Source organism: Neomonachus schauinslandi, chromosome 12 (assembly GCF_002201575.2).
Source record: "Neomonachus schauinslandi chromosome 12, ASM220157v2, whole genome shotgun sequence".
Lineage (NCBI taxonomy): Eukaryota > Metazoa > Chordata > Mammalia > Carnivora > Phocidae > Neomonachus > Neomonachus schauinslandi.
In genome coordinates, this window is record NC_058414.1 from 53106904 (window position 1) to 53119639 (window position 12736).

The 12736-nt window shown below is 42.7% G+C and overlaps 1 protein-coding gene across 1 annotated transcript in view; it reads left to right on the top strand.

The window, feature by feature from the left end:
* DNAH11 (dynein axonemal heavy chain 11) overlaps positions 1 to 12736 on the top strand; it is a 329965-nt gene that overhangs the window by 151420 nt on the left and 165809 nt on the right. The window contains 3 exon segments of the mRNA XM_021689842.2: positions 3322 to 3472; positions 6457 to 6588; positions 12110 to 12287. Of these exon segments, the coding sequence (XP_021545517.1) occupies positions 3322 to 3472; positions 6457 to 6588; positions 12110 to 12287 (461 nt within the window).

The following is a 12736-nucleotide window of genomic DNA, read 5'->3' on the forward strand; positions in this document are numbered from 1 at the left end:
TCCTAAGTAAGTTTACTAGATGAATGCTGGACAGTTCATATATGTCTGTTGAGATCTTGAGAAATAGAGAAAGAACGGGCATTAGAAGAAAATTTCTAAAAAATTACCAGCAAGATTTTTTATTCCCATTAGAAAGGGATGAAATGCATAAAAAGGGATTAAATGAATAGAAAAGGAAAAGCAAACAGGTAATTATTTAAATTCATTCGGAATTAAATTATTTAATTCACTTAAAATTATTTAAGTCCCTTAACTTAAAATTACTTAAGTCCCTTACGTTAAAATTATTTAAAGCAAACACAATTGAAAATGAGATCTACCAAATGGTGTATTACTCAACTTCTAGATAATGATAGGAAAAGGTGGAATATCTCTGGAATTTAGTCTGATTCTAAGAGATTACTGGAAGATAAATTTTGGGAGCCCCACCTTTAAATCATACTTACTCCTTTATTACTTTATAATATCCTTTTGATTTTGTCTCTCTCATCTTCTGATCTGCATTGGATGAGCTGGTTGTCTTTTTTTTTGTTTAGATTTTATTTGAGATAGAGCAAGAGAGAGAGAGCATGAGCGGGGTGGAGGGGCAGAGGCAGAGGGAGAAGCAGGCTCTCCGCTGAGCAGGGAGCCTGATGTGGGGCTCGATCCCTGGACCCTGGGATCACAACCTGACCTGAAGGCAGGTGCTTAACTGACCTAGCCACCCAGGCACCCCAAGCTTGTTGGCTTTTACCCCCGCAATCCCATCCTTCCATCTTGGCATCCTGTATATATTTGCAAAAATAGATTTAGAAATCATCGGCATAACGCTGCCGGTCAGCATGTCTAACTTCCGCCATTTTTCCGGGTCACCGTGAACGATGGAGAACCTGCAGCTTACTGTGGGGGGCACGTATATAACCAGAGTTCTCATGAGTTCCTGCTCTCCTCCAGGACACTATTCCAATCCCAGACTCGTGAGTAATACATTGAAAAGTTTTCAGGAGCCTGAAAACTTTGGCTACCTAGGTAGTTTCCAAACTCGAGGGTCTTAGAGTCATGTGATCATGTGAATAGCACTTCTAAAGAAGGGCGGGGCAACACAGCTGAATATATGGAACCACATTTGCAAACGCTGAAGAGGTGAAGATGCTCTGTTAGTGACCTGGATATTGGCATGAAGATGATGCATTAAGGCATCACTATGTGGCTACTTCCTGAGGCAGGGGCACCAACAATCTCTCACGTAGGTAAGAAATAAATATAACCTTTTAGCATGTCATCTTCCACTGTATGTCATATAATAGCACTGTTTCATTTGATCATGTTCAAATGTATAGCATTTCTTGGAAACCATAAGGGACTTTTTCATGAAGTAAGGTGGAAAGAATTGCCAACAAAGATCTGTATCTTCGGTTTTTGCCATTGCTGAAGGTAATAGTGCCTTCTTCTGAATTCACGATGTTTTAATGTCTATTTTTATTCCAAACTATGAAAATTTATCTGTAATTTATATGTGAAATTTTAAATTGTTTATATTTGACAATACAGACTTTTTTACTCCCTAGGCCATATGGTGTGCTTGACCCCTAGCAGAGGTCATTTGGGGCCTTTTTAGGAGGGCATGCAAGATCACCTTTTGCCACATCTCCTGGTTTGGTTGAACTGAAGTCATGCAAAGCCCTTTTCCCCTTCTCTGGTTCTCTTGAGGCTTCAGCCCCTAGTCATCCCCACATAGGCTTTTGTCCTACTGACACCAAAGACCAGGGGGTGGAGGTAGAATTTGTTGTAACCCAACAGAGCACTGGCCACCAACTCTTGGGCCCTGTAGGACTCTACTGCCGTTAGGAGATGCTCAGATTGGCCGAGCCAGGGTCTGACCCCAGTTCTCGGACTTGAACCAACTCTGTGCTGGATGGCACTTACTGAGAACTTGTTGTATGTCAGATAGTAATCCAGGCACTTTCTACACAAGAAATTGTTTCATCCTCAACGATCCTAGGAAGTTTGTGAGAAACTTAAAGCACAGAGAGGTGAAGCAACTCAACCTAGGTAACGGTTAAAAAATGGTGGAGCTGGGATACGGATCCAGACAGTCTGACTTGAGAGCTCAGGAAAGCGGTCCCCTCACCACCCCCACTACCCCAGTAAAGCTCCGGACACTAACATTCTGCTCCCAGCAGCTGCTGTGCGGTTAAACAAGTAGTTCAGAGGTAGGTGAGGCCTTCGTGTCTTCATTTCCAGTAACTCACACTTGGTTGCCATTGTTCCCTGGTGCCCACTGTCCCCACTGCCCAGAGACGCGCTCTCAAGTTACCGTCCTGCACCTGGACTTCACCTGAAAACCATTTCTCTTGGCCCTGAAGAGGTTTTGACCGTTGATATTGTATAAGTCTCACTATAGTGTAAATGTGATCGAATGGTTAATAGAGCCCTATTGTGGCACTTTGTAAAAATCAAAGGGAGCCTTTTATAGGATAATTATCTTGCCTTAATTTCTTCTGATAGTAGAAATGTGAAATCTGATTTGCTTATAGCAAGGTATAGTGGTAATTGTGTAGCTGCCCTGCTGGTGGCTAAATGTATTTATCATCACCGCCTTCTCTTTGATGAGAACTTTTCGAGCCGTTATTTTTCATTTAACATCACAGTTTCTCTGCAGAGACGACTGTGGGAGCTTCTAGGCTGTGTTTCATTTTATTGATAAGCATGATTTTATTAATATGTTAAGAACATTAGTGTATCAGAATTGATAACCTTCTATAAGCTCCAGATTAATACACATGTACCCAAGCGTGAGATAACCATTTCAGAGCTACTTATCAGAAACACATTATCTGCTTATTGGTTTGGAGTTACCTCCAATCCAGTGCAAAAGGAGGGACTCTGAAATAGCCCCTATGGAATTTTCACCTTTTTATATGTAACTGATTTGTCATTACTAAATAATTGATGCCAAGATTAATCAAGAAAAATCCCAAGCTGTTTTCATAAATAAAGCCTGCCCTATGAAACCAGTTTCATTCCCTTAGGAAATGACATGCTGTACCTCCTTATAAATGCTCAGTAATGGCCTACTTAGACTCTATTATGTTTGCCTTCTAAGTGCTATTAGGAGTTTCTGTTACATTTTTTTCATTAAAGTAAAAATGGCCATTAGAACAAGTTTTTAAGGGGTCATTTAAAAATATTTGCCGTTTGAGAAATAGAATGAACTCACTAAACATGTCCCCGAAGGGTGGCACCAAGCTGTGTTGAGTGGGGGGGGGAAGCTTTTGAGTTGGTGAAATTTGGCTTTTCAAGCCTCGTGTTCAATAAAAGCCTTTCTGTGTTCTTTTTCAGGTATGTGGCCAGTTGGATAGACAGAAGGCGGCATCAATCAGAAAAGGCCAATTTAACTATTCTTTTTGATAAATATGTTCCTGCATGCTTGGATAAGCTGAGAACAAGCTTTAAAACCATCACTTCAATTCTAGAGAACAGCCTGGTGCAGGTGCGGCTTTGGGCACACCATCCACGCTCTAGTCCTGATGCAGTAGTGTGTGACCTGACTGAGGCAGCAGGAGGTTTCGTTTGCTCAATGGAGACGCAGAGAGGAGCGCCTGGGTGACCCAGTCAGTTGGGCATCCGACTCTAGATCTCAGCTCGGGTCTTAATCTCAGGGTCGTGAGTTCTGGCCCCGTGTTGGGCTCCATGCTGGGTGTAGAGCCTACTTGAAAAAATGAAACCTAAAAAAAGAAGAGGCCAAGATCACTGGGGTCGTCAGGTTGCTCCATCTGTCTTTCCCTTTCCCCAGCTCCATGTCCCCCAGTGTTTTTACAAACCTACACACCTGTCACAGTCTGTTATCACTCTGGGTTATAGTCTGTTGGGTTTTTGTTTTTGTTTTTTTTCCATGAGACTGTCATCTAGAGGGCAGAAGCTACCTTGTATTTATTTTGACATCCCCAGAAATTTACAGAGTTCCTCGCACATAGCGGGGGCCAAGTATGTGTTTACTTAATCACTGTGCTCCTCCAAGTATATTGGAATAGAATAAGAAGAACAAAGTAGTAACAACCATATTTATTTTTCTGTCTTCTAAGAAACTGGCCCAGAGAAAGGGGTTCAGTATGTTTTTTGACTACAGTAAATCCAGCAACTAAAGATGCAGGCTAGTAAAAGAAAGCTGAGCTTGACCACCCACGGCCCTCCCATGCTCTTCTTCCTTTCTGTTCTCCCCCCTCCCCCAAAAGTCAGGTCACTCCCAATGGAGAGTTCATAATACTCCAGTTACTAGTCTGCTCTGATTCTCCTTCTGAGACAGCTGGTAAGACTGAAGGGTATATGTGATAGGTTGTCATGGAAGCAAATGAAAATAATTCACAGCACACAGAAATGAAGGTTGTGATCTTAATCTCAGCATGAAGAAAAACAGTCCCCAGCCTTTACAAGTATAAAACTTCACAAAAGGTTTACAATTAGAAATCCTTTTTTTTCCCTCTAGGAACAAAATTGGTTTCAGAGTACTATGTTACCAGATTTGTTTGAAGCTAAATTAGAAATAGTCACAAGCATAATAAGAAGAAAAGTTCAGGTTTTTGGATAATTCACACACCAATTAAGTAAACGATAGTCTTCAACAGTAATTATCTGAGGTATAATTTATTTCTGAAAGCAGGTCTGAATTTATTCATAATGAATTAATTATGTGGTTACCCTAATTAGACTTCCTCTGGTGTGGTACTTGGAAAAGCATGATTGTGTTCTTTCTCAAGTTGACTTATGTATTTGTGTGATTCTCTGTAGTGTGAATTTTTTCATTCAAGAGTAGTGTGAAAATAGGTCAGTAGGAATTAATATGACTTTCCCTCTCACTTCCTCCTTTTGTAGTATTCAGAAATGGCATTTTATCCTCAGCTCCTTTTCAGCTGTTGTTTTATAGAGTAGTGTCTTTTCTGTGATTACGTGACAAAATTCGAGATGAATTTGAGTACAAAAGGGGATACCTTCAAATGACTACTTTAAGAAATTAATGTGCTCCATTTTCCAATAAATGACATGTATTTGCTTTAAGTTTGGTTAGGTATATTAACTCCTTCATAAGATACACCAGAGTCTGATGTTACCAGTTTCTGACATAGAGCTGCTCTAAGTGTTTTCTAAGTACTGTGTTTGGGAGAAAACAGAAAAGTGGTGAGTTAGTAGAGTCTCCAGATGAGCGGATAACATCACATTGAAGTCTTCCAGTCCCTGTTTTGGTTTTGGTTTTGGTTTTAACAGTCCCTTAGAGCACCAGGGCTTTTCTTGATAACAAATGGGTGATTTTTATTTCTTTTGGAGGATTATTTTAAATTGGCAGATATGGAACTATATAACATAATAGAAATCAAGAGAGAAGATTGAAAAATATAACAGGCGGTCAACTTTTCAAATTGGAAACCTTTGTAAATTATTTCCAGGAGCTATTTTCCAGGTTACCATAGGTTTTCCCCAGCTTTCATGGCTGGGGAAGAAAGACCCACAGGCAATCCTGACCTGTTTTGTTACAGCTTGCTGTCTGTATGAAATCTCCGGCTGCCTTCAGAAACCAGGAGAAGGGTACCAGGAGTTCTGAGAGTCTGGGATAATGTTACTAAGTGACAACCGTTTCTGTGATTCAGAGAAGTAGCTGGAAAACATGTTCATGACTGGTTATTGTTCCCTTTGGGAAAGGCCTTTGCAAGCAGCCATGTTCCCCTCATCACTGACCTGATTGTCCTGAACTCAGGCTCTGTTTCTGACCAACAGCACATTGCTGTCTCACATGGAGGGATGAAGGACAAGTTCCTGAAGAGCATTTCTTCCAAGGTTAAATTTAGTTTGGTGTTAAAAAAAAAAAAAGTCATAGGCGAAGGCTGCCAGTCCGACTTTCTAAGTTTATACAACAGGTGGGAAAAGCCACTGCCAAAGCACTAAGGGAAAATGGGTTATCTAAATGTCCAGCAAGAGGGAAATGAATAAATACCTCCCTGTCAAGTGGAATCTTACGCACTCATTCCCACCGATACCGTAGAGCAGCGCTCACTGGGAAGGCAAGATATCTTTAGTTTGTTACTGAGTGAGAATGTGAGCTGTAGACGACTCTGTACTGTGACTCCCTGTTAATAAAAAAAAAAAAAAAAAAAGAGAGAGCTTAAATGTATTCCCCATTATCTTTTCTTTGTGCCTATATGTATTCATGTTTATTATAGTGATCACGAACTGGATAAGATAGTCCTTTTTTAAAAAGACTTGATTACTTAGAAGATCGGTTTCATTAAAAGTGACAAAGGTTTTCCCGTATTGCCTTAGAAAACCAAGGCAGTAATTTTGGTCTGTCTCAATGTAGCAAGTCCCAGATTGGGGAAAATTCTATAATCTCATAAGGAGTAAGTGGATTTGTTAGTATGTCCTTTGACCTTACTCTGCTATTAAGGAGTTGCTGCCCTAAGTAAGTAGCTATTTATTTTTCTTTAGACTATTTGTACCCTTCTAGAGTGCTTATTGACTCCTGACAACGTACCTTCGGACAGCCCAAAAGAGGTTTATGAAGTCTACTTTGTCTTTGCTTGTATCTGGGCATTCGGAGGCACTCTGCTGCAAGATCAGGTATGTTTTGAGATAGTTCACAGAAATAATTTATAGCACAAGTTTTACTTGGGAGGCAGGTTGTAATGTGATCCCTGTGTTTTGGGGTTTTTTTGGGTTTTTTTGTTTTTAATATCATCATAAATCTCTGCCATTTGCCCTGTTCTCTTGTAAGCCAGTGTGTTTAGGCCAGCTCATCCAGGCTGGTAGCTCTAACTTTGGCGGACGCTGCCGAACCCATAGCCTTACCCCGGTCTCTCTTCGGAGCCCAGGGGTCGGTGTTTCCGCCTGCCTCGGGAGCAGGGCCGGCAGTGTGCTCTTCCAGATGCCGCTCGGCTCTCTGTGACAGAGACAGAGCTCTTCATCTGCCCCAGCCCCCCACTGGCTCCTCCTCTGCTCCCTTTCTTATCCTCGGGGATGCTCTCATTCCTTCCAGTTGCTCGAGCTAAAAACGAGGGAGACCCCATTCTTCTTTACTTCTGTATCCCATGATTATCAGACCCTTTCAGTCACACAACAGCTGTCAGGTCAGTCCCCACCTCCCCGTCCCTACAGCCTCCATTCAGGAATATATCATCTTTAGCTTGTCCTGGGCCGTCACAGCATCTTAGCTCAGGCTGCCGTAACAAAATACCGTACCTTGGATGGCGTAAGTGACAGAAATTTACTTTCAGTTCTGGAGGCTCAAGTCCAAGGTCAGGGTGCCAGCATGGTCAGGTTCTGGCTGGGACCCTCTTCCTGGCTTACAGACAGGTGCTTTTTTGCTGTGTCCTCACATGACAGAGAACAAAAAGCTTTCGGATGTCTTTTTTATAAAGGCACTAATCCCATAATGAATGCCCAACTCTCATGACGTCATCTAAACCGAGTTACCTCCCAAGGCCCCATCTCCAAATACCATCACAGTGGCGGTTAGAGCTTCAACATAGAGATGTGGGGTGAGAGGAGTGGACACATGCAGTATACAGCACGTAAGAACCTTGAAATCGGTTTCCCTGTCTCTGGTCTCTTACCTCCAATCAGTCTCTTACATGATTCCCGGGGTAATTATTTAGGAATCAGACTCAACTCAGGCCAGATCCTTTCCAAGGGTCTTGCCTTCAGCCTAACATGAGGCTACCATGCCTGCCCAGCATTGCTAGCATAGCTCATCCGTGGGTGATTTCTTTTGGGCAAACACTTGAGACGAGCTTGCTCGAGTGCGTGCATACACATACACACACGTGTACACACGGCTTAGACTTACTCAGGTGCAAAGTGGGAGTGTTTCAACATTAGAGGATGGCACATCTCATCTCCACCATGCTCCTCTGCATGTAGATTTTGTCACGTAATGTTTCCAGTAATTGTTCAGTCTATCTTCATGGTGCTCATAAAGCTCAGAGGGGCAAAGGAGCTTGACCAAGGTTACACTGATAGGAAATGACAGTACCAGGATTCACACCCATGTACATCTCCAAAGGCGACCTGGGCCAGGGTACCTCAGGATCTCCCACGGTCATGACTGATCCTATGGGTACCCCTGAATCTTTGCCTTAAAAATAGATGGCACGCATCTTCCAGACTTTGCCAGATATTTCCGGATGTAAACAGGGAATTTAAATTGGAAGGCATCACAGCCAAGAGGGCCCCATATTTCCATTGGTTGACTTGTTGTAGATCCTCAGATACATGGTTACTAAAACCTGTTGCCGGTTCTGCTTCTTGTCACTAGGTTACCATAAACCGTGTCTATAAATAGGTGTGGAATTCACTTGGCCTGCTAGATCTGATTTTGATCCTTCTCAGAAGCCACATTTCCTTCTGTAATATCCAGGGGCTTTCTAAAGAAAAGCAGCCCGTTTTCTTTGAGTGAAAGTCAAGAGTTGGTGTTGGGTGACTTCATGTGGTTTTTCTCAGGCATAATTTACAGCATGCGTGGACTTCTCCTTCATGGAGGCCACGGGCAGAATCTCCCCTCTCCCCAGCTTCCCCCTCCCCCATGTTTTTTTATGTCCTCCTGGGGTTCTCCACAAGGTTTTTTCCTTCGCTAGGATGTAAACCAGTTAAAATTGTGTGAGTAGGATGTGGACAGCAGAGATCCCTCTATTCCTGACCACTTCCCTCCCAGCTGATTGCCTTTTCATGTTTCCAGTTTTCAAACATGGCGGCCTTCCCAGCAGTCTGTCAAGCCGGGCACTGGGCCACCACAGTGGTCACCTCACTCCTCCAGACACTCTCTCCCTAAATAAGCCTCATCTTCTTCATCCTCCTCCTCATCACCATCCCCTCACATCTTCAAAAGGGCTCTAACTACGAAACATTCAAAACAGAAACTATATAGTTGGAAACATGAATGAAAAAGACGGAAGAAATGCTCTTAAGATAGCCATTTATTAGTTGAACAAATCTGAGCGCCTGCCGGATGTCCAAGAAGGTGCTTAGGCCTCTTAGTTGGCTATTTTACTGAATCTTCAAAAAAATAAAACCTCTGTGTATAGGTACAACTACCTTCCTCCCCTTTTAACAAAAAAAGGAGCCGAAACTTAGATAGCCTGCTTGAGGATGCCCAGGTAATGTCGGAGCCACGTTCCGACTGCAGCACGCTGACTCGGGTCCGGTGTTCCGAAGCCAGGCCATTGCAGGCAGCTTCCAAAATAGGTCTTGGATCAACTCTCCCTGAGCTCCCATAAACCGCTATTAGTACTTCTCCCTTGGCTTCGAAGGTAACAGCCTCACTGGTCTGCTTCTCTACCTCCCCCGTAATCCATTATCCTCTCAGCAGCCAGAGCAATTTTTTTAAATGTAAATTGAATTATATGATACACTTGAGAGTTTAAAACACTTTAATGGATTCCGTTTGCCTTTCGGATAAAGTGAAAAATGTAATACTATTTACACGGCCCCTGGATCTGGTCCTGCCAGTCTTTCCCTGCTTCTTCTGCCTACCCCTACCTCTCTCCCCACCTCCCACCCCCTTCCACCAGCTGCAGTGCCCATTTCTGGAATATAAGGTCTGTCATACCACAGGATCTTGGCCCGTGATGACCCCTTCCTGCTTCTTGGAGCCATCTTCTCCCTAATCTGTGCCGGTTCTCAAAGATGGCTCACCTGGACATCCAATTAAAATAGATTCACCCCCGGGCGCCTGGGTGGCTCAGTCGTTAAGTGTCTGCCTTTGGCTCAGGTCGAGATCCCAGGGTCCTGGGACCGAGTCCCACATCGGGCTCCCTGCTCAGCAGGAAGCCTGCTTCTCCCTCTCCCACTCCCCCTGCTTGTGTTCCTGCTCTCGCTATCTCTCTCTCTGTCAAATAAATAAAATCTTTAAAAAAATAAAATAGATTTATCCTTTGTTGACGAGAAGGCGGAGAAAGGGTTTAACAGACTGAACCACCCAGGTGCCCCCACAGAGACTCTTAAAGAGAGAGAACACATTGAGGGTTGATGGAGGGAGGTGGGTGGGGGATGGGCTAGAAGGGTGATGGGTATTTGGGAGGGCATTCATTCTGATGAGCGCTGGGTGTCATATGTAAGTGATGAATCACTGAATTCTACTCCTGAAACCAGTATTGCCCTGTAGGTTAATGAACTAGAATTGAAATAAAAATAGATTCACCCGTTACTCTCACTTAGAGCAAACTCTACTTTCACAGCACCTATTTATTTCTGCATTTATCGGCTTAGCCTCTGCTTCCCCTGTGCTTCCTCGTGTCTCTGCTTCTATCTCCCCATAAATTCTGTGACGGCAGACATTCTGTTGGCTTTCTTCTGCAGTCTAGAACAAATGCGTTGTAGTTGAGTGAACTAATGAGTCAAAGATGTGTTACTAAAATGATCTTGCTGATGTAGTGGTTAGCAAATTTTGATGTAAAGTCGAAGTCCTCTGTATTCTCTCTACAGAGAATGGTGCCAAGTGTTTTACCTTCAGAACTGATTTGATTTAAGACCAACTTTCGTAGGGTGATAAAATACCCATGGCACCAACTGGAAAATAACTCACACGAGCCTCACTGACACATGAGTGGTGGTGCATAGGAGTGTGAGCTCAGCCTATTTGGAAGATGGGGACAAGCTCTGCCTGCTAAAACTCCTCACCCTTCTCTGCCCTCGACACACACACCTCTTCTCCAGCCATCCTGTCTCTGCTCATGGGTGTGATCACCCCAGCACTAGAAGTGGGCCATAGTCCAAGGACATAGGATACCAAAGAAAAAGCAGTTTGAAGAATGTCACTGGAGAGGGATGCCTGGGTGGCTCAGTGGGTTAAGCGTCTGCCTTTGGCTCAGGTCATGATCCCAGAGTCCTGGGATCGAGTGCCGCATCAGGCTCCCTGCTCAGGGGGAGGCCTGCTTCTCCCTCTCTCACTCCCCCTGTTTGTGTTCTCTCTCTCTGTCATATAAATAAATAAAATCTTTAAAAAAAAAAAGAATGTCACTGGAGAAAAATGGGAGTTAAGGTCTTAGAAAGTAGGAGACTACTGAATGCCATGGCCACTCAAACACACTGTTCTTAGAGTTCACCAAAGCTCACTGTGGTAGATGATCCTGCGGATACAGAAGTCACTATGCCAGCTTGTGCTGTGGATGGAGGGAGTTAGTGGGCCGGGTCGTCCAGTGGATGTTGGAGACAGTAGGCCAGGTCTTCGTATAGATACAGAAGGGTTTGATAAGCTGCTGATACACAGTTGCCATTTCCCCTTCTTTGTTTTCCAAACCCTAATCTAGTAGCAAAGGGCTTGTACCTACCATCGTATAAAAAGGAGCACCCTCTAGCGAGGAGAGCCTGTTCCCTACCACTGTCATTCCTCTCTGTAGGGCACAGTTTGTCTCTCGAGAGTTTTCAACTGTGCCCTGCTAGAAAACCAAGAACATGCCTTTCCTCATCCCTCATGGTGGGGGTTTCCAGATTTCGAATTTCAAAGATAAACGGTTTGATTAATGACTTGAAGGAATGCAATAGGGTTACCAAATGTTTACTTTTCTAAATGAGGACATTTATAAACAAGGACCATAATGAATACCATAATTTTATAAAAGGAAAGCTGTTTCAACACCAAAAGGTCCAAGAAGCCTATAAGCTCAAATAGAGGGCAGTATTGAAATCAAATAATGTTACCAGTTTTTAAAAAAGTATTCCTGTGTTCTTACCTTTTTTATTTTATCACGAATTGATGTGAATATTGGTAGAAATCAACACCAGTGTTTGAGAACCACTGTCTCGCTGAACCTAGCATAGTAATTTGCATGGAGCTCATTGTTAAATTGAATAACCCAGGGGTAATCTAAGGTTCACCTAACCTTACTTTGCTTTTTAAGTTAATAATTACTCCAGAAAATGTGTACCTGATGGATATATGGCAATTATAGCTTTTTGCCTCTCTGATATTATCACTCATTTTAAGTTCCTTCTAGTTATTTATTTTTCTTGGGTCAGTTTCTCAATCCCATTTGTAATTATAACTCTTTACATGGCAAATACTGTGTTGAACAGGATTTGGAGGGGCTTTGTATGTGTTCAAAATTACCTCTAGGTCTGCAATAAGGATTTCTCTGGTTCTCCTTAGCTTTCTGGCTCTCAAGCTGAGTTCAGTCGGTGGTGGCATAAAGAGATGAAAGCAGTAAAGTTTCCATCCCAGGGGACAATCTTCGATTATTATCTGGACCACAAAACTAAGAAATTCTTGCCTTGGGCTGATAAAGTCCCCAAATTTACTATGGATCCAGAGGTACCTCTGCAGGTAGGTGGATGGAACATAGTAACTTTCAAACCACACTGTGCTGCTTTGAGCCTTTTTGTTTCACGTTTGAGCTGTCCTTCTTTTCTTGCCTGATGGAAAAATTTTTGTTGATATGGTCAAGCATATATAGCATATTGCCTGGGGGAGAAGAATCTTAGTTATAAGAACAACTAGTGAGACGGCTCTTAAGTTTATGCAAACTTTTTTATTAAAAAATTTCAGCTTAAGTCTAGAGTAACTGCTTTCTTAATATGTCACATTTTGTGAGTTTTATTAAAAATCAAAGACATATTTCTGTTAGTTCCAGTGATTCTCATATCTGACCGTATTGTGAATTTATTAGACAGCACTTTTCACTAGAACGTCTTTCCTTTAGTCCCCTAAGCCATAAAATGGATGTGTTCAAGCTCCTCAACTCAGAGGTTTCCAATTCTCATGGCCGCTGAGAAATCA